Genomic DNA, 23255 nt, shown 5'->3' on the forward strand with positions numbered 1-23255 from the left:
AGAGTCTTCAGAGGTACCTGCTTCATTTGAGTTTTACAACAGACGTCCTTCTTGACACGACTCCAGAGGGGGATTCATATGTCTGGAATCAAGCCAGTGACTTTTTGTTTGTCAAGAGTGTTAACTACCGCAGTATGGTAGATAACAAGGAGAATCAACTGTGATATTTATAAAACACATTGTCTATCATAAACTGTCATCTAGCCTAATGACAGCAGTGTACCTGTTTACCTGACCTCCTCCCTGTAGTAAAATGGGCAGCCTACAGATGTTTATCTGCCAGCTATGATTTGTAACATTTAGTTCACCTCAGAAACAGTTTGTTATATATATAAAAAAAAAAAAAACACCCAGCACGCCCCTGCGGGCGGTTTATCCTTCAAGCTCGGGTCCTCTACCAGAGGCCTGGGAGCTTGAGGGTCCTGCGCAGTATCTTAGCTGTTCCCAGGACTGCGCTCTTCTGGACAGAGATCTCCGATGTTGTTCCCGGGATCTGCTGGAGCCACTCGCCTAGCTTGGGAGTCACCGCACCTAGTGCTCCGATTACCACGGGGACCACCGTCACCTTCACCCTCCACATCCTCTCGAGCTCTTCTCTGAGCCCTTGGTATTTCTCCAGCTTCTCGTGTTCCTTCTTCCTGATATTGCTGTCATTCGAACTGCTACATCGATCACTACAGCCGTCTTCTTCTGTTTGTCTACCACCACTATGTCCGGTTGGTTAGCCACCACCATTTTGTCCGTCTGCATCTGGAAGTCCCACAGGATCTTAGCTCGGTCATTCTCCACCACCCTTGGGGCATCTCCCATTTTGACCTCGGGACTTCCAGGTTATACTCGGCACAGATGTTCCTGTACACTATGCCGGCCACTTGGTTATGGCGCTCCATGTATGCCTTGCCTGCTAGCATTTTGCACCCTGCTGTTATGTGCTGGATTGTCTCTGGGGCATCTTTACACAGCCTGCACCTGGGGTCTTGCCTGGTGTGATAGACCCCAGCCTCTATGGATCTTGTACTCAGAGCTTGTTCTTGTGCTGCCATGATTAGTGCCTCTGTGCTGTCTTTCAGTCCAGCTTTGTCCAGCCACTGGTAGGATTTCTGTATATCAGCCACCTCCTCTATCTGCCGGTGGTACATACCGTGCAGGGGCCTGTCCTTCCATGATGGTTCCTCGCCTTCCTCCTCTTTCTTGGGTTTCTGCTGCCTGAGGTATTCACTGAGCACGCTGTCAGTTGGGGCCATCTTCGTGATGTATTCGTGGATGTTTCTTGTCTCATCCTGGACTGTGGTGCTGACACTCACCAGTCCCGGCCCCCTTCCTTCCGCTTAGCGCACAACCTCAGGGTGCTAGACTTGGGGTGAAACCCTCCATGCATGGTAAGGAGCTTTCTTGTCTTGATGTCAGTGGCTTCTATCTCCTCCTTTGGCCAGCCTATTACCCCAGCAGGGTACCTGATCACGGGCAGGGCGTAGGTGTTGATGGCCCGGATCTTGTTCTTACCGTTCAGCTGACTCCTCAGGACTTGCCTGACCCTCTGCAGGTACTTGGTGGTTGCAGCTTTCCTAGCGGCCTCTTCATCGTTCCCATTCGCCTGTGGGATCCCCAGGTACTTGTAACTGTCCTCTATGTCTGCAATGTTGCCTTCTGGTAGTTCAATCCCCTCAGTTCTGACTACCTTCCCTCTCTTTGTTACCATCCGACTACACTTCTCCAGCCCGAATGACATTCCAATGTCATTGCTGTATAGCCTGGTAGTGTGTATCAGTGAATCGATGTCTCGTTCACTCTTGGCATACAGCTTGATGTCATCCATGTACAGGAGGTGGCTGACAACCGCTCCGTTCCGTAGTCGGTATCCGTAGCCAGTCTTGTTAATGATCTCACTGAGGGGTTCAGGCCTATGCAGAACAGCAGTGGGGACAGAGCATCTCCTTGGTAGATCCCGCACTTGATGGTGACTTGTGCTATGGGCTTGAGTTGGCCTTTAGTGTTGTGTGCCACATTCCCATTGAGTTCCTGATGAAGGCTCTTAGGGTCCTGTTGATCTTGTACAATTCTAGGCATTCCAGTATCCAGCTGTGGGGCATTGAGTCATAGGCCTTCTTGTAATCAATCCAGGCTGTGCACAGGTTGGTCAGTCTGGTCTTGCAGTCTCGGCTGACTGTTCTGTCTACCAGTAGCTGGTGTTTTGCGCCTGGTGGTATTCTTGCCAATCCCTTTCTGTGCCCCGCTCATGTATTGACCCATGTGCCTGTTCATCTTAGCCGATATGATGCCTGACAGGAGCTTCCATGTAGTACTGAGGCAGGTTATTGGTCGGTAGTTGGATGGGACCGGTCCTTCTTGGGGTCCTTGGGGATCAGGACCGTCCGACCTTCGGTTAGCCATTCCGGTGTCTCTCGTTAACTAGCAGCTGGTTCATTTGTGCTGCCAGACGCTCGTGGAGTGCAGTCAGCTTCTTCAGCCAGTAGGCGTGAACCATGTCGGGCCCTGGTGCTGTCCAACTCTTCATACTGGAGACCCTTTCTTGGATGTCTGCCACTGTGATGGTTACTGGACCCTGTTCAGGAGGTCGCTATGGTCTGCCCTCAGATCCACTAGCCACTGAGCATTGCCGTTATGGGTTGCGTCCTTCTCCCATATGCTCTTCCAGTATTGCTCCGTCTCCAGCCTTGGTGGTGCTGTTCTGTTATTGTTCCTTGCCACTGAGAGTACACCTTTGCTGGTTCTGTGGAGAACAGCTGGTTTATTCTCCTGCCTTCTATCTCTCTGGTGTACCTCCTCAAGCGGCTGGCCAAGGCTGTGAGTCTTTGCTTGGCAGTTTCAAGGCCTCAGGTATGGACAGCTTGCTGTATTTCTTATGCACCTTCTTTGTCGCGCCTTTCTGCAACTCCGTTAGTTGGCTAACCTCCTTCGTGCTACTTTGATCTTGCCCTCTAGCCTCCTTCTCCATGGAGGGTACTGCCCTTGTGGCTGTTCAACTTGTAGCCAAGCATCTCACTGATCACTGCTGCCGTAGTGTAGATCAGCTTGTTAGTGTCGGTAATCGTGGTTGTAGGTATCATCCGTAGTGCTGCATTAACATCATCTAGCAGACCTTCTGAGGGTACTTCACGTAATCTTGGTAACCGGCTAGGGGGGTCCAGGTTTCAAGCTTGGCCATGATCCTATCTTTCAGGTCAGTTCCTCTCGCACTCAACGATCCTTCTCCTATCGCACTTGGGGCTATGTACCCAATCTCGGGTGGGGTGATGATATCTCCCCTGACCTGGCGTCCTGACTCCTCCTTGCCGTAGCATTTATGTTGTACCTCGTCAATCTCTAGCTGTGAGAGCAGTCCCTTCTTTCGAATGTTGGAACACTGAGCTACTAGTTGTTTCGCCGTCATTGTGGATGTTGGGTATCGAAGAATCCATAGGTCCCTCATCCTATTCATGTAACCCTCCCGCCAGGGTTACTTGCGTAGTAGCATTCCAACAACGCCCTGTTTTCGTCTCTTGCCCACCGATGCCTTCTTGTTCCAGTAGCCCACTTGTCGTCAGGGTGCCCTGGTTCCTCAACACCTGACGCGGACCTTGTTGATCCGGGCGACGTCCGAGCCGGCATGCCTTCATATTTATCTGTCTCGCTCATGTCTGCGGTAGGCTCACTTTTAGCATAGGGGTCTAGCCTTAGGACCCTTACTGGATACAGACGCCCAGGCAGGAATCGAACTTGCGATCTTCTGCTCCAAAGGCGTGTGTAGTTTAACCACTACGCTATCCAGCTGCTATATATATATATATATATATATATATATATATATATATATATATATATATATATATATATATATATATATATATATATATATATATATATATATATATATATATATATATATATATATATATATATATATATATATATATATGTATTAGATATGTATTAGATATGTATTAGATATGTGCAAAGCAGCTGGAATTTGTATCTGTATTTGTATTTGTTGAGGGTGGAAAAGTATTTGTATTTGTATTCCAGTAAAATTCAAAATAGGCCTAAAAATCCAGTTTTTTTGCGTTCTTCTTCTAATTAACATTATAGTGTAAGTATTCTTTAATTATATCCATTATAATAATAATGGATATGCAGTATTAGTTGATGTTTTTCCATAAATCCAGCAATGAACATGTAGCAAGGAACGTCATTGAAAAGAAAATAACATAACAGCCATTGCCTCATCCATGGTTAAACCAACAACTGATAAAATACCATTGTGAACATCATGAACCCCCCCCCCCGCCGCCCGTCCTTGTTGGAGGACGCTGAACAGACAGCGAAACTGACTTGCAGGGGCAGAACATGGCTGTGATGATGAATTGGTGCTTGTGGGGGAGTTGGCAGACAGTACCAGGAGAGGATGCATTAAGTGCATGTGATTATGCATAGCAGATGTTGACAGATGTTTGATATATCTGCCTCTGCTGATTTGACTTTTTTTACACATTACATATCACTTTGGTTTCATCTGCAGTACTGACTGTAAAATGCTTCCACACAGCAACACTGTTTTTATTTGATTGCCCAAATCCATGTGGGGAGTTTAAGCTAAGTTATTGAGTGACGGGAAGCTATGCTAAAGTTAATTAGTCTTTAGCCTACATCTTGCTGTCTGCAAAACTACCCTAAACTAACTTAAACGTACCATATAACTCGCACAAGTGCATAAAATTCGACACAATTACACAAGCATCATTTTAACCTTTTAAACCAAACGTTAACATTACTCTGTCAACAGCCTATTTGTAAATTATCGAGCTAACAGAGCTATGTAAACAGAACGAACATGAGAGACCCGACTGCAGACGTCAGTAATGCAGCGTAATGGAATAATGTCCCGATCTTCGCTAAAGTTATAAACTGCCTCCAGAACCCAGTTAAGGTACAAAAAAATCCTATTCAACAAAAAATCGTGATGCTGTTCAGTCTTTTTTTTTTCCCGCTCAGCCGAGCCTTCTTTGTTGCTGTGTGCAGCAGCCCGTGTCAGTCACCTCTGTCACACGTCACTCACTTATCCAGTCATGCACAGTGGTCTCATAAAGAAACAGCTTTTTGATATAAAGCTTTTGTTGTTCCCAAATACAAATATTTTTTAAAGTATTTGTTCGAAATAAGTATTTGTAAAAAACACGGTATTCGTGCCTTTCCGAATACCGTATTCGGGTTCAGCTCCACCCCTAATATCTCTCTCTCTCTCTCTCTCTCTCTCTCTCTCTCTCTATATATATATATATATATGTATGTATGTATGTATGTATGTATATATATATATATATATATATATATATATATATATATATATATATATATATATATTTACACACGTGTGTGTGTGTGTGTGTGTATGACAACATGCCATTATCTGATGAATCATGATAAATTACCTACTTTTGCCAGCTATAAAAAACTGGTCACATTCTTTTCAGTCATAAAATCTCATGTTTGCTTCCTGGGGTTTGCTGTAATCCCTCATACTCATTAACTTACTGCACTTTGAGTAACTGCCCCTGCTGTTTTAGTCAGTGTTAAGTGCCAAGAATATTTTTCTTTGTTTCTGTTCTTTAAGGTAATGATTAATCAGATATCTGGAAGTGAAGTTTTGACTGAAGTGTAGATTTCAGCTTTAATTCAAACAATTTAAGTCTTTATCCTTCCGTCCATTAATTCTCTTCTGCTTTTCCAATTCAGGGTTGCAGGGGTCACCAGCCTGTTGCAGGGCTAACACATACAGACAGACAGCCATTAACAATTTAGAATCACCAATTAACTTAATTCCACTACGTCCGTATCTTTGGACTGTGGGAGGAAGCATGAGTATATGGAGAGAACCCATGTAGCCACCAGCCAGATCATGGATTCAAATCCAGGGCTTTCTTGCTGTGAGGCAACAGTTAAATTAAGGCCACCATGCCATCCTGAATTTAACTAAATATAATGAAATAATAAATTAATTGTTTTGATGTGTGTATGGGCTCATTGTCATATTGGAACATCCACTTGCGTCCAATTTTTAACCATCTAGCTGTTGATTAGAGATAATGTTTAAGAATTTGGAGGTAGTCCTCCTTCTTCCTCGTTCCATCCACTTTGTGCAGTGTACCAGTACCACTGGCAACAACAGCCTCAGAGCATGATGTTACCTGTTTGCTGCCATCAATGTGCTTGACAACTGTTACAGTGTTCTTAAGTTTGAAAGTCCCACATTTACAGGGAGCAGCTGGAGAGGCTTTCAGATCCATGTCTGAAGATCATCGCCAGCGGTTCCGTAGAGACTAAATTGTAAAAATTGTTTTTTTCTCCAAATATTTGTTGCCTTTGCTAGGCATTAATTTTCCTACACATCCATAATGATTCCAGAAAATCACTTCCTTAATTCAGTCTAAGCAGTAAGATACAAGGAAACTAGCCATGCACAAGACTCATTAAAGGTTTGCTGGGAAATTCCACTACTTTGGGAAAACACTTCCGGCAATTGGGTGCTGACACACAAGGTGAAGTATGTCCATATATAAACAGCACTGAACACCACTGCTTCAGGCATTTCTCAACTCAAAGAAGCTTAACATTTACCTTGCCGCTGCTGCTGGATCTTTCAGTAAGTCATACTTGAGCGCTGTCTATCTCTTTCTTCTGCATTTTATAACTCTAGTCTGGTTAATGGTTTGACCCTGTTTGCCTGGGTTCTATGTAAAATTCTTGCACAATCCTCCAGTAAGCACAGTAAGCATATATGTATTTACAAAAAAGTGCAATCATGTGTGAGCATTGACATGGAAAATCTGCTTCTCATGTTTATCCAGTTGTTAGCTGAAGACTCTGAAGACACCATGAAGACTCTACTTATCATCTCTGGCATCATCTGTGCTCTTCTGTCTATCAGGGCTGCAACAAGTGAGACAAAATACCAAATTCAAATACATATATATTCAAATATGTGAAATGGTTTGAAAACACATTTAAAAATTATTGTTTGGAAGGAAATGGCCAACAGTTCATTTTAAAATTAATGTTTTTTCTAGCTGAATTCCTAAAATTTTGCTGAATTGTTTATCAGGAAAATGAACGTTGTTCTACATTAATAAAGACAGATATGGAAGTAGGCAGAGTTGTCATTTCTGATCTCTAGTTACTGTCTGATACTAGTTTTTTTGTACTTGAAAACTGCAAAACTGAAGAACTACATGGTGGTTTCATTCTTTCAGTACCTCCAGCTATGGCTGCTGCAGGACACCAAGACAGACATGCACCAAAATCAGGTAAGTGGCATTTTTTTAACCAAATATTTATAACTCCCACAAGCTGTTGTGCTGAAGCATGGCATAGTCACTGTTCTCATTTTACAAGAGAAATATTTTCCAAATTTCCTTTGCACAGAGAATAATATCAAATTCAATTTTATTTATACAGTGCTAAATCACAACAGCAGTCACCTCAAGGCACTTTATACTGTAAGGTAGACCCTACAATAATGGTAATTATTATCATTATGGAGCTGATGTAAAACCTAGACACATGAAGAAAGCTTTCAGATTACCCAGTATAAGTCAGCAATAATGTAAGACAGAAGTTAAACTAGTGTTATACTCCCTTACACATATATTGAAAACAGTTTTAAAATGCTTTTATTTCCAGTTGTGTAACAAGAAAAAACAGAAGTGTATATGTCATGCACAGAGTAAATAAGCCTGATTTTGGCCCTGACGTTTTATATTTACAGAGGAGAATAGTGACACTGCTGTTGCTCCTGGCAGTGCAGCTCTTCAACCCCAAGGTAAGACAAAGAAACATTTCTTAATCAAATCTCTAAAAATAAACTTTCTGTTGTTTTACCTAGTGTAATATCACTGTATTGTTTTTTCCTGTTGCATTTCAGCTCGTTTTGGTTTCTGCCCCAATGGTTGGCTTAGTTATGGCGCTAGCTGCTACTACTTATCCAATATTCCTGAGACCTGGGGAAATGCTGAGGTAATTACATGAAGATAGAAACCGAAGTTTGATTTCAGATATATTTAGATATAATATATCATATTCTCTCTCCCCCACTCCTACAGAGGTTCTGTGCTGATTTTCAGAGCAGTCTGGCCTCTGTCCACAGTATCTGGGAGCATAATTTCCTCCAACGTATGGTCCAGACTGGTGGTCACTCCTTTGCCTGGCTTGGAGGTTACTACTTTGAGGTTTGTTCGAACATTCAACCACTGAGTAGAATATGTAACTGTTACCATAACTAACAAACTGGATATGGTTTTGTTGCTTTATTTACTAAAATAAAAATCCAGATTGCCCTACCATTGTAATGTATTCACTAATTAAAAGCATCTTAGCAAAGTTAGTTAGTCCAGCCACTACTTTTGTTTTTCATTGAAAAGTGAAACAATGCTGTTGTTTTAATTTTGTTTTTTAATCATGACTAAAAGGTTTTTTGTTTGTTTTTTCCAGCGCGATTGGCGATGGGAAGATGGCTCATTGTTTGACTTCCACAATGGCGAACTCATAAGCAATACTGCTAGATACCAATGCCTGCAGCTTAACACTCAAGGTGCAAATTTAAAAAAACACACACACACACACACACACACACACACACACACACACATTTATATGTCATTCATTCGCTTATGTATTTCTTTTCCTTTTTTTTCTTCTAGCATCTTCAGGCTGGTCCAATCATGGGTGCAACATGCTCTTCCCATTTGTATGTCAGCGGAGGTTAAGCTGTTAGTTGCTGCAGTGTAAGCAAAGTCACTGCAGACACTAAACCTGCCTGTTGTATGCCATAGGAAATGTCACTGTCATGAGCAAATATGCTGAAACCAAATCATGCAGATGCAATGGACATGTAAAACAAATGATAACAGTGTACTCAGTTCTTTATATTTTTTTCACTTTAAAGATCTGGAATGTCACTTGTTCATGTGATTGTGTTTGAATGTGTCTGAGTGTAAGGAATGGTGTCTACTCGATATAAGTGGTAAGATATCAAAAGTTGTGGCACTTATAATAAAGCTGAAGGCAGTTTTGTATGTTGTCCTAGGCAAACCTACCTTGGTCTCAAGTGCAAGAAATCAAGTTAAAAAACAAGTATCAGACACCTCGGACATGTACATACAAGTTTATATAGTCAGGATTATTGTTCTTAATATACTCAATATCACTGTCAAAGAACTTATTATAAATTCAGTTCCACTAGATATCTTAATAAGTAACATATTCATATTCAAATAAATGGTTAATTTCAGGATGTTCCTGTACTATTAGAAATTACTACTAACTCTAATTTTTCAATGCATATATGAATATGGACTAGAGAACCTTATGTTTTCCAAATGCTAATTGTTCATCTGCTGTAAGCTTGTTATGGGCACCTGGACACAAACACAGAGCACAGAAGCAAGGGTGATATGCTGGACTGAACATCAGTTGAGAGACATTAAAAACATGAATTATCATATAGTGTCCGGCAGCCTCGCCTCTGTCAGTGCGCCCCAGGGTGGCTGTGGCTACAATGTAGCTTGCTATCACCAGTGTGTGAATGTGTGTGTGAATGGGTGGATGACTGGATATGTAAAGCGCTTTGGGGTCCTTAGGGACTAGTAAAGCGCTCTATAAATACAGGCCATTTACCATACTCCTGGGAAACTTAAGGCAGACCGAGACAGGGTTATCTCCGACTCACCATAGTTCACTACGGTGTCAGGGTTTTCCATCAGGTCATAGTACCTGGTACCAGGTACTAAAATAGTACCTGTTCAACCGGAGTTCCAAGCGATCCGAGCAGGTACTAAATTTGATGCCGTCAAACTGCTTGCCACCGACTGGCTGGTAAGTAGCATCACTCGATGAGTCATGAGAGTGTTTTGTCCCCGAGTCTGACAAAATTCTACAAACTGAGCAGCAGGTATATCCTTGCCTCGAAGTCCACCTTTGTTGTAGTGTTCATGTTGCATATTAATTACGGCGTGGGACGCTCGGACACATTGCTTTGACAACAACCACGCACATTAGGAGGTACCCAATTGTAGTGGAAAACCAGAAATCCAAGTTGAATCGTGGTGAGCTGTGGTGAGTCAATCTGAGTAGGTACTAATGGAAAAGGAGACTATAATTCATTTGATAAAGGGATAATTTTGGAGGAAATTCAAACATTGGACCTAGACCTACCCTGGAGTCTAGTCAAGAACTGGCCTCCCGTGACAATATACCAGCCACTTATTCTGTTCCATCGTCCAGAGCAAAGCTGTTTTGGTGGCCTTCCACAGGCGGCAACAGCGACAAAGACGGTGCTGGACTGACAAGACAGACAGTTTAGTCTCTTTACTCAAGAAGACTGGCAGTTGGTACCCCTGGAAGAAATGGGGGCAACCCAGTGGCAGTGGAGGTCAAATAGTTGTGGGCATAATCGAGGCAGGCCAAGTATGAAATCCATATTGGACCAATCAATGCCTGGTTCTCAATCTCTGTCTGCACACTAAACTGTAGGTGGAAGCCAGAAGGAAGGCTAACCTTGGTTCCAATGGCTGTGCAGAGCTTTTTCCAGACTCAAGAGATGAACTACAGGCATGCCCTGTAACCTGAAGTCACATGGCATCACCAAGCAAAATGGCTGCACACCAAACATTATCCAAATAACTGTAATTCATTTGTGTAACATCAAACTTTGAATATCTTCACAATGGATTACAACCCTTTATAATCAACCTGTCTACTAATCTGTCAGAAATAGACTACGACTTCATTTTCGAAATATTTCAAAAAATTTACCTGGGTATCAAGATGAGCCCAGACCTAAACAAAATGCCCACATCGATCTTTGATCCACTGCTGAAAGCAATACGAACATAGGGAAGTGAGGGAAGTTAAATCTGACCAGTGGCAAAGTAAGTGTTATCAAAATATTGATAGCCCTAAAGATTAACTATGTATTCATTACACAGCATACCTGATTGTATACTAAAACAATGTCATAATCTCATTAAAGAATTTCTTTGGGCAGGGAGGAAGCCCAAAATGGGCCACCACAGAAAAAATTCTTGTCACACCTTTTCACGCTATACAGATGTCATCCCAACAATCCTGTGGTAAAGAGAGAGACAAAAACCCAATTACTGAGCACTCTGTTATGGAAATTTTAACAATAACCTGCAACACACCCAGTGAGCTTGATTTGAAGTGAGTTTAATAAACACATTGCAATGTGGAGAGAGCATCCCAATGAAACACTAGGATCATCTCTGAATTGTGGCTACCGCCCTTACATCTTATATACAGAGACACAGACAAAGAACATTCCATGAACTCTTACATGTTGGCCCCTCTCACGGGGGGGCTATACACCCTCCCTCACAGAGAGAATTATGACCTTGTTTTTTGCTTGCCCATCACATAAGGATTTACATCCCTGATAAGTAGGAGTCTCACTATCTGTTTAACGTCTCCCATTACAATGGCCTCACTGTGTTGACATTCCACATGCATGCAAACTAGTGAAAGGAGGGCTCTTACTATAGTAAAGTGAGAAAGTGATATTACTATAACTAATGTGATATGATTAAATATGTGATTAATACATGAGAAAAGAAATCTGCCTCCACAACTCTCATGAGGTTTATGCAGAGGCTACAAAATACACAAACTCTCCCATTACAAACAGCAATGCAACAATCCTTCACTTTGGTGTGTTCCGTCTGATCCAAAGCCATTCATTCCGTTAAATCCCTCTAAGTGGCAATATGAGTAAGTTCCTTGTTTGTGTTTATTTGTCAGACAGGAGATATATTATTGAAGGGATCTGTAAATGTTTGATGTATTTTATATGTCCACGTAAGTCTAATCCAAACTAATGTTTATGTGACATTTCTGTATTTTGTATAATTTCAGTTTCACACTTTTTTGCATTAAATCCTGTCCAAATTCAACACGTGCCTGTTCCTTGGATGAAGCGATGAGAGAGAGAGTTTAGCTGGCTGTGAATCTCAATGTAGGACACGGGGTCACATTGGGTGTAACAGTACAATGGTATTCTTAAATTTTTTGTTGAGTTTGTTCAAGAGTACAACCTATGAAATAGGGGTGACTTGGAAGTATTTGCAGATTAGACATTGCATAGAAAAGTTTCAGGCAAACAAAGCAGATAATTCAGTAGTTAACCAAACCCCATCTAATCATAAGCAGTGTTGCAGCCTGTATAATGACGTGAAGAAATATTTTTAAAATTATTATTGAAAAAATGATTTAATATGAAGGCATAGCCCTAAATAATGTGGCCTCATGGGCAGTGTAGTCCGTGCTGCAGGAAGAATGGACTGCCATGTTTCGTTCTAGTACTTTTGGAGAGGAGGAAACCCCAAGAGAACTGCAGGTCCGCCTAAAGGAGTTATACATCAAGTGGATGAATCCTGAACTAAAGACGAAGGATCAAATTGGAGATGCTATCATCATGGAACAGTTTCTCAAGGTTCTGAATCCTGATCTTTGGACGTGGGTTAAGGAATGTAACCCAAAGACTTCCAAGGAAGCAGCAGAACTGGCTGAAGCTTTCTTAGCAGCTCGTCAACCATCAAAAGACTTCATTCAAGCTAAGTCAATTTCCAACATGCCATCGAACAAGTTAGGTGGTGGCACTGACTTGAAAGTTAAGCACACAAGACAGAACTGGTATAATGCAGATCCTGCCAGGTCTGAGACAAAAAATAAAACCAATAAAGCATGTCATTTGTGTGGTCAAATAGGTCATCTTAGAGCTCAGTGTACAAAGATGTCTGTTAGTAAAAATGACATGTGTTCTGCTAGACAAACTGAAGTCAGTGAGAATCACAAAAGGGAATTTGAATGTCAGCAACATGAGCCATCAATTGGGGTACTTGTTGAAAATAAACCCTGTGTAGCTCTGTTAGATTCAGGAAGTAATCGTTCTCTGGTTAGACAAGACAGTCTTCTTATGGATGTGATCTTTTCAGGAGCAACAGTGGATGTGTGCTGTATTCATGGTGATAGGGTATTGTTGTCATGGCTGTGTGCAGGCAGGCAGGAAGAGAGGACCCAAAATGCAGGACTCACGGAGGCAAAACGTGAACTTGAAAGCAGCTTTATTGCTGACCAAGGGAAAACCAAATAGAAAACCTAAAGTGGAAAGCTAGAACCAAAATACACAAGAAAACATCAGGAGAAACACAGCACGAGGGAGAACTGACGTTAACGATGCGACGCTGAACACTGGAGGACACACACTATAAATACCCAGGCAGGAACATGAGGGAACGAGGAACAGGTGGGAACAGAGCCGGGAGAAATTAGACTTAACGAGACAGAGGAAGCGAAACTAGAAACACTGACATAAGATATGAACCTTCAAAATAAAACAGGAAATCCACAGACTGAACACAGATAACTCTGACCGAGAACAGGAGGAACACAGTACAGGGGCCAGAGTGACATCAGGGGCAAAGGAATACACAAGCTAAGAAATATAGAACAGAAACCAAAACACTAGTAGTCGTAAGCCAAGAACCAGAAGGAAAAAAGACCAATAAACAATAATATAGAATCAAAACACTGGGCTACAGGCCCAGGACTGTGACAGTACCCCCCCCTCAAAGGGCTGGCTCTCGACAGCCCTAAACAAATCAACAGACCCACAAAACCAGAAAACCAGACCAGGGAGGGCGGAGGGGGTCCAGGACGGAGGGACTGAAACAAAACACAACACAAGGAGCACCAAGAGTCCAAAACAAAAAGTTCACAAGGAACAAGGGAGCAGTTCAGGGGGTCGGCCCGGTGGGTGACGATACAAAAGTTCACAGATTAAGTCAGGGGGCCGACCACGTGAAAAGTGGTAGTGGCAGCGGCGATGCAGGTGAAGGAGATCCGGAGGCCGGCCGCGTGGAAGGCAGCAGCAGTGACGCAGGCGAAGGAGATCCGAAGGCCGGCCGTGTGGAAGGCAGCGGCGGAGGCGACGCAGGCGAAGGAGATCCGGAGGCTGGCCGCGTGGAAGGCAGCGGTGGCGATGCAGGCGAAGGAGATCCGGAGGCCAGCCGCGCGGAAGACAGCAGTGGCGATGCAGGCGAAGGAGATCCGGAGGCCAGCCGCGCGGAAGACAGCGGTGGCGACGCAGGCGGCGACGCAGGCGGCGACGCAGGCGAAGGAGATCCGGAGGCTGGCCGCGTGGAAGGCAGCAGTGGCGACGCAGGTGAAGGAGATCCGGAGACCAGCCACGACGGCGATGACGCCCAACCAGTGGCCTGGAAAGCGGCCAGCGATGTTGAGGTGGTGGATGTGGACTTGTGGTGGCGGGGCACCCGCAGTACCAGGCGAGGCAGACGCTGAGGCTGGACCAGGCGAGGCAGGACCAGACGAGGCAGGACCAGACGAGGAAGCCAGAGGAGGTGCTGCAGGCGACAGCGTGGAAGCCGCAGGGGGTGGCGCTGCAAGCGACGGCGTGGAAGCCGCAGGTGGTGGCACTGCAGGCTGGACGGATCTCTCGGACCCTCCAGCGGAGATAGGAGAGGAAGGCTGGAGCGGTCCCACTATTCTCTTCACTCACACTCTCTTGTATTAACTTTTGTTTAACTTTGTAATATCAGTTTGCTAATTCGGTATAACGTCACTGTCACTCTCCATCAATGCCTTAATTTGAATGGCAGTGGCCCCCCACAGGGCAGTGGCCCCCCACACCCTCTAGCAGATCATTACATGAAGGAACCTCTTAAAAACAAGCGCGTTCATGCTCACAGGTGTACACACGGGTGATCACACACACAAACTACACCCTTTTGGGCTCCTACCTCAAAGCACACTGTGCGCTGTCGATCTCACGTGCTGCACCATAATGTTTAATATTTAATATTTACTGTCATATTCCCATATATCATTGTGATCTTGTTTATTACTCTTGTCTTCTTCTGCTTGCTTTCTTTTTTCTTTCTCAACAGGTGATCCAGGTGATCGATATGTATTTTTTTTTTTTTTTTGTCTGCTTATTCTGTTGGTTTTTGTTTTTTGCCCTTTTTCCCCGTCCCTCTTCTCAGGTTTTTTTTTTTTTTTTTTTTTTTTTTCCTCTTTCTTTCTCCCTTTCTTTCCACCAGTCAAGTCTGTCCCGTATTCAGCAAGTGAAAATAAAATAAACAATAAAAGGTGAATCAGATGGACCATTACGGCAAGGCTGGGATGGTCCATTTGGTAAAGTAAATCCGTTGGGCATCTTTCTTCGCCTTTAGACAATAATTCTGATGGCAAAAGAACCAAACGGGACAGGTTACAAAAAAAAAAAAAAAAAAAAAAAAAAAGGACGGTAACTCATCCCTGACCTGGAGTAGGCATTCCACCCTTAACCGGCTGAGGACCATGACCTTAAACTTGGAGATGCTGGTTCCCATTTTGCCATTTCACACTTGGCTGCAAACTGCTTCAGTGTGAGCTGGAGGCCACCACTTGATGAAGTTGAGAACCACATCTTTTGCTAAAAGCAGAAGACGCCTAAAAATTCTGTTCATAAAATTATGAACAGAATCAGTGGCAGGGCAGCCCTGGCCCGACTTACTGCCAGCAGTGCAAACCAAGCTCTTACAATGGTTATATCAGGACTGAATGGCTTGTAACTATGGGCAAGACACTCCCATCAGATGTCTCACTGTGTGTCACTTCTTGTCTTATTTTGATAGTCTCTTGTCCTGTGTGTGTTATGTTTAGTTTTGCTTCTCCTGTCTCATTAGTTAGACTTAGTTCGCCTGTGTTCCCTGCTGTGTTGCATCTCCCTGATTGCCTCACGTGTGTATTTAGGTCCTCAGTTTCCCTTTTTTCCGTGTCATGTTGTTATCATTTTTCCTCATGCTGTGTGCTCTCTAGTCTGTCAATCAACATTAGTATCTGTCAGTTTGCTCCAGCTTACGCAGCCTTATGTTGTGTTATACCAGCCTTTTTGCCAGCTTACAAAGCTGTGTTATGATGGACACTGGCGTGCACAGATAGAGACGAGGTGGTGCTGAAGCACTTGCCCTTTTGCCCTCAGTCCAAAAAAGTGCCCTTTTGAAAGACGTGATTTTTTTTTTTTTTTTTTTAAAGCTGCGCGATTTAAAAAGGTGTGAAAATAATGGCTTGATTTGTGCCCTTCTTCAAAGACACCCGAACCCTGTCGCTTTTCACTGTCACCGTGTCACGTGAACACGCTTGCAGTTCATTTGTTGTGAGGCGTGTAGCAGCGGCATGACATAGGACTACTTGGAGTAGGCATAGTAGGCTAACTATAGCGACTGGGAGCCACGACGGACAACACGGCAGCTCTTTCCCTTCCCAACCAGTCAGGTAACCCATGAATCGAGTGAAATTATTCTGTTTGCCCTCTAAGACCAACCTGCAATTGTTTTGTTGTGAAGTAGCCTGTCAGAAACTGCACATGACAAACTTTGCCAGCTTGCCCCCTCCATCCATCCATATGGATAAACAAAAAAACGACACATTTAAAATGTAACCTAAACCATTTAGGCAACCCCACTCTCCATCAATTCCGACCTTTTGCATACACTATTGAAAATATCACGTTATGCTATAGGCTACATGCCGTTAGGCAGAGGGCTCTTTTGAGCCCATTTTTCGTTACAAATTTTAGGATGATCTCACGGAAATCTGTGAATAAATACAAAGTTTTCAAACTGAAGTCAGTGACGGGAAGACATCACACTTTTTAGAGATGGAACTGCAGAAAAACCTAAAACCTTGACATGATTATGAATAATAGAATTATGGACGTTTCTCCGTTTTTGTGGATTAGCCTTTCCATAACTAACGTCAACTACTGTCCTACTTTGGTAAGATTGAAATTAATGTCTTTGACTGTCTTTAGTAGGTGTCTCCTGTGAGAAAGTTAGAACACCGTCCAACTGTCTAAAGATGCAGTCTTTAGCCTAACTGGTTGTTACTGACTCAGCGATGCTCATGAGACATTTACGCACTGTGTTGTGACCTGATTGTGACAGAACAGTGACGTTGTTATTGGTAGTTTGAAGGGTACGGTGTTGGGGTGGTGCATGTTAAAAGTTTTGAGAAGCACTGGTTAGACATGTTAATTTTTTTGGTGTAACATATTGGCAACATTAACACATTAATTTGCTAAAGGAAAAATAGGCAGTTCCCAATTGCCTGTGAAAACGACCATTCTGCCCTGTTCTTGTAATGACCACAGTCAGTCTTATTCGTTCTCATACATTTTGGTCTATTTATTTACTAATTTCAGCAAGCATAATGCCTAGGAAAGAGAGGCTGAGAAAGGAGAAAGAAAGGGATCTACAACAGGCAGCCCAGGGAAGCAGTTCTCTGCTCTCCTGGATGAAAGCAAAGGAAAATGAAGATGAAAGGTCAGAGTCAAGGGCAGAGTCAGGTTCTATTTTAATGTTTTAATGTAACCTGCTCCTTGCAGTTAATTCTATTGAAAAATCTTAAAAGCTGTTCACACTTAGTTTTTAATGAACTTAATCAGCAGGCATTGAGCTAACTATTATTTTGTACCTACGAAAGTTATTTCTATGTTACAAGACTTGCAGTATGGGTTATTATTAAAACTATCTGTTTAAGCTTATTATTATGATAAATAATAATACTATTATTATTATTATTGTTCCATTGTAGTCAGTCACAGCAGGGAAGCAGCTCTATGCCATCTACCAGCATGCGATTTTTTTATTATAAAAAGAAAAGGTTTTCCACATATGCAAAAAGTGCCCTTTTTTCCCCTTGGAGCACTTGCCCCCCAAAATGTCTGTGCACGCCACTGATGATGGAATTAGGCATTTTCTGTTCTGCAGTTTGCCCTCTAGTGGTTGCTTTGTGTATTTTATTCTGTAAGCTCTAGTCAGGGGGAGTTTCACCTGTGTTAATATGGAATGGAATATGTGACTTGTTGCTGTGTGCACCTTTCGCTAAAATTGTCATTCATGCTGGTTTTTGCTGCTGCTCCAAATGAGGGATTTTTGTGTCTGTGTTGGTTCCCTCATTAATCACAGTGCTAATGTGCTGTATTAGAGATGAGACAAAAGTGTATAATATCCCATCTGTGCAAAAATGCACTCTAACTGCATTTTTATACAGATGGGATAAAAATTATTATCTCCTTCTGACATTGTGGTAAAGATTTGGAGGCGTCTTTTGGAGGGAACCCCATCGAGAAGAGGGATAAATGGACTTAGGAGGAGGCCCTCTGAGTTTTTGTGCACACTTATAATAAATAAACGTGAAATAAAATTAAAAAAAAAAACAAAACAAAAAAAAAAAATTGAATGTTTCCGTTCTTATTCCCTTTTTCCTCTCTCTCTCTAGTCGCTCACCCTGCTCTTTGGTTTCTTTGCTTCTCTTTTCTATCACTGCGTCGATCACCTGTTTCCCTACCCATCCACAAACAACACCCTCTATTTCTACATGCTCACTCTGCACGATCACGCACACACATGTGTTTAAAGGCAACACATTTACAACAGCCTCACAGTGCACACAGATATAGGACACACACACTCAGACGTGCATACACTTGCTCATATTAGTTATTATGCACACACATAGTCAGACCTTTGGACCTTCTTGCCGCGCATTTTTCTTCTCTTTATTTACAAACAAATGATGTGTTTCCATTTTCCTCACCCTTTTAAGCGAGACACACAGCGTACATCATTAGCCATACACACACAACTATGGGCACACTAAGGTTTGTCACATGGAATGTGCACGGAGCTGGCTCCAGAGAAAAAAGGTTTAAAATATTTAACCAACTTAAAAACCTACAGGCAGACGTTGTTTTATTACAAGAGACTCACAGGCCTGTCACAGGTTTGAATGAACTTAAAACACCTGAGTTTCCCAATGTGTTTTCAGCCTGTTATAATTGTAGACGAAGAGGAGTAGCAATTTTAATACATAAAAATATTAATTTCACAATATTCAACACAGTTATAGATCCAGAGGGCAGATTCCTAATCGTTAAACCATCTATACTTAATCAAAAGTTATGTATTGTAAGTTTATATGGTCCAAATGTTGATGACCCCTCATTCTTCCACAGATTTTTTAGTACACTCCCTGAACACCTAGATTGCACACTTGTTCTTGGGGGCGACCTCAACCTGGGGCTAAATGAAGAAATGGATAGGCTCAATATAGCAGGAACTCAGCGCAATTGGCAGTCCACAAATATAATCAAACAGTATATGAGCAACTTTGGTCTTTGCGATGCATGCCGCTTCCTTCACCCCAACAGTAAGGAATATACTTTCTTTTCACATGTCCATCACTCCTACTCTCATCTGGATTATCTCCTAGTCAGCAGCTCACTGCTGAGTGACATCTCAGACACTGAGATTCACCCTATAACTGTCAGCGATCATGCTCCTGTATCTTTAACACTAATACACAAGAATAATACTACGGCAAGTAAAAACTGGAGATTTAATACATCACTACTCAAAGACGAAGCATTTATCAAATACTTGAGCTGGCCCCCTTTCTTCCCTCCCCATCCTCAGCTGCCTCCCTCTTCCCGCTTCACCACACCCACACACACACGCAGGGCTTGGCTTGGGGTGCAGGTGTGTCACCAGGGTGCAGGGGAGGCACTCCCCCTCTGTCCCCTTCTGGCCGCCTGTGTCTCAATTTTATTCCGCAACCTAGACATCCACATTACTCATACTCTCATAACAAATACATATAGGGCCTTGGGGGTGGGCACGTTATACAGCGTCCAGAGGATGGTCTGTGTATTCAAACCCGCCTCTGGCGCTGGTGCCCTACCCTCAATTTTAAGTGCATATAGACACTGAGGGTTTTCGGGAGGAGCCGTGCTGGTCTCTGGCAGGAAGCACCATGCCCTCCTGTGTTTTAAATGCACTTTAGAACAGCACGCAGCAACACTACATATGAGCAGGCGGAGGGAGGTTTGGGGTCTTCACTCACCCCCGTTCTGTTAACCGTCGGGGCTGGGGGGCTGGGAGGAGGTGCTGGCCGTCGGATTGGGGTCTGAGATGCGGGGCCTCCCTGCTACTGCAGATCAGAATCAGAATCAGAATTGTGTTTATTGGCCAAGTATATGTGCAGACACATACAAGGAATTTGGTTCCGGTAGATGGAGGCTCTCAAGCACAGCAATGTAAATCACACGCACACACATAACACACACACACACACACACACACACACACACACACACACACACACACACACGTGTCTATATATACATTACACATGCATACACATACATAGACAAAGCTGTGTAAACCAACTATAAATAACCAATCTAAACTTATAAGGAGGCGGTCTGCTTTCCTCCATCCCAGAGAGAAGGGTTACATCTCCTGGGTCCGGGTACGGTTTGCCCCTCTGGGGGCAGGGGTATAGAGTATGTTTGGGGAGTGTGAATATGTGTACAGTGTCTATTTGTGTCTGTCTCTACGTCGGGTGAGTGCCGAGTATTTGTTTGTGTATATGGGGGTGGGAATGCACGTTTGTGTCTGTGTGTGCCTGTTCGTCTGTGTCTATATGTCAGGTCGGGTCTTAGACTCCACCTCTCTGGGAACATCTCAGGCTCTCCGAGGTATGGAGGCCTATCTCCCCTCACCACACTCCCTGCCGGTGGCTGATGCCCTCAGACGTTGGTGTGTTGGTGGTTCTTTGCGTCTGGGGCTGGGCGCTCATGTATGTACCGACTCACTCTGGTCGATTGGCGGGGCCTGGCGCCTGTGGCCCGACTGGGCCCCTTCCGGGGGACGGGGTGCCCTCAGGCCTCTGGCCTCTGGGCCTGAGGCCCGGTCCTCTCTGGCACAGCTGGCTGCCAGCAGAGCCTGCGGGCAGGTCACTGCAATCCCTTCTGGCCTCTGCTCCGTGGCTGCTGGATTCAATTCAATTCAATTCAATTCAATTTTATTTATATAGCGCCAAATCACAACAAATGTCGCCTCAAGGCGCTTTATATTGTACAATAGATCGCACAATAATAAATACAGAGAAAAACCCAACAATCATATGACCCCTATGAGCAAGCACTTTGGCGACAGTGGGAAGGAAAAACTCCCTTTAACAGGAAGAAACCTCCGGCAGAACCAGGCTCAGGAGGGCGGCCATCTGCTGCGACCGGTTGGGGTGAAAGAAGGAAAACAGGATAAAGACATGCTGTGGAAGAGAGACAGAGGTTAATAACAGATATCATTCGATGCAGAGAGGTCTATTAACACATAGTGAGTGAGAAAGGTGACTGGAAAGGAAAAACTCAATGCATCATGGGAATCCCCGCAGCCCACGTCTATTGCAGCATAACTAAAGGAGGATTCAGGGTCACCTGGTCCAGCCCTAACTATATGCTTTAGCAAAAGGAAAGTTTTAAGCCTAATCTTGAAAGTAGAGATAGTGTCTGTCTCCGAATCCAAACTGGAAGCTGGTTCCACAGAAGAGGGGCCTGAAAACTGAAGGCTCTGCCTCCCATTCTACTTTTAAATACTCTAGGAACAACAAGTAGGCCTGCAGTGTGAGAGCGAAGTGCTCTAATAGGGTGATATGGTACTACAAGGTCATTAAGATAAGATGGGGCCTGATTATTTAAGACCTTGTATGTGAGGAGCAGGATTTTGAATTCAATTCTGGATTTAACAGGAAGCCAGTGAAGGAAGCCAAAACAGGAGAAATATGCTCTCTCTTTCTAGTCCCTGTCAGTACTCTTGCTGCAGCATTTTGGATCAGCTGAAGGCTTTTCAGCGAGTTTTAGGACATCCTGATAATAAAGAATTACAGTAGTCCAGCCTGGAAGTAATAAATGCATGAACTAGTTTTTCAGCGTCACTCTGAGACAGGATATTTCTAATTTTAGAGATGTTGCGCAAATGGAAGAAAGCAGTCTTACATATTTGTTTAATATGTGCATTGAAGGACATGTCCTGGTCAAAAATGACTCAAGGTTCCTCACAGCGTTACTGGAGGCCAAGGTAATGCCATCCAGAGTAAGAATCTGCTTAGATACCATATTTCTAAGATTTTCAGGGCCGAGTACAATAACCTCAGTTTGATCTGAATTAAGAAGCAGAAAGTTAGCGGCCATCCAGGTCTTTATGTCTTTAAGACATTCCTGCAGTTTAACTAATTGGTCTGTGATACCTGGCTTCATGGATAGATAGAGCTGCGTGTCACCTGCATAGCAGTGAAAATTTATGCTATGTCTTCTAATGATGCTGCCTAAGGGAAGCATGTATAATGTAAATAGAATTGGTCCTAGCACTGAACCCTGTGGAACACCATAATTGACCTTAGTGTGTGAAGAGGACTCTCCATTTACTTGAACAAATTGGAGTCTATTAGATAGATATGATACAAACCACTGCAGTGCAGTACCTGTAATACCTACAGCATGTTCTAATCGCTCTAATAGGATATTATGATCAACAGTATCGAACGCTGCACTGAGGTCTAGCAGGACAAGCACAGAGATGAGTCCACTGTCAGAGGCCATAAGAAGATCATTTGTAACCTTCACTAAAGTTGTTTCTGTGCTGTGATGAGCTCTGAAACCTGACTGAAACGCTTCAAATAAGCCATTCCTCTGCAGATGATCTGTTAGCTGTTTGACAACTACTCTTTCAAGGATTTTTGATATGAAAGGAAGGTTGGAGATTGGCCTATAATTAGCTAAGACAGCTGGGTCTAGAGATGGCTTTTTAAGTAAGGGTTTAACTACAGCCACCTTGAAGGCCTGTGGTACATAGCCGATTATTAGAGATAGGTTGATCATATTTAAGATTGAAGCATTAATTAATGGCAGAACTTCTTTGAGCAGTTTTGTAGGAATGGGGTCTAAAAGACACGTTGATGGTTTGGAGGAAGTAATTATTGAAGTTAACTCAGAAAGATCAATTGGAGAAAAGAGTCTAACTTAACATCGATGGTACTAAAGGTAGCTGTAGATAATATTACATCTGTGGGATGATTATTGGTAATTTTTTCTCTAATGATAAAAATTTTATTAGTGAAGAAGTTCATGAAGTCATTACTAGTTAACGTTACAGGGATTGTTGGCTCAGTAGAGCTCTGACTTTTTGTCAGCCTGGCTACAGTGCTGAAGAGAAACCTGGGGTTGTTCTTATTTTCTTCAATCAGTGACGAAAAGTAAGATGTTCTGGCTTTGCGGAGGGCTTTCTTATAAAGCAGCAAACTATTTCTCCAGGCTAAATGATGATCCTCTAAATTTGTGACACGCCATT

General features: G+C 43.2%; 1 protein-coding gene across 2 annotated transcripts; it reads left to right on the top strand.

Annotated features, from left to right (window-relative positions):
* Window positions 1-5402: 5402 nt before the first annotated feature.
* On the top strand, window positions 5403-11957 carry LOC116326948 (ladderlectin-like). 2 transcript variants are annotated; one of them, XM_039612955.1, is made up of 8 exons: window positions 5404-6637; window positions 6843-6933; window positions 7245-7298; window positions 7760-7813; window positions 7916-8007; window positions 8094-8219; window positions 8482-8581; window positions 8691-9156. In XM_039612955.1, exons 2-8 carry the CDS (start codon window positions 6870-6872, stop codon window positions 8762-8764), a joined length of 564 nt encoding a protein of 187 aa, XP_039468889.1. In that variant the 5' UTR covers window positions 5404-6637; window positions 6843-6869; the 3' UTR covers window positions 8765-9156. The 2 variants fall into 2 exon arrangements, with proteins under 2 accessions (XP_031604252.1, XP_039468889.1); XM_031748392.2 differs by having other exon boundaries at window positions 5403-6933; window positions 8691-11957.
* The last annotated feature ends 11298 nt before the right edge of the window (window positions 11958-23255 follow it).

This window comes from Oreochromis aureus, linkage group 6, assembly GCF_013358895.1.
Source record: "Oreochromis aureus strain Israel breed Guangdong linkage group 6, ZZ_aureus, whole genome shotgun sequence".
In the NCBI taxonomy this organism is placed as follows: Eukaryota; Metazoa; Chordata; class Actinopteri; order Cichliformes; family Cichlidae; genus Oreochromis; species Oreochromis aureus.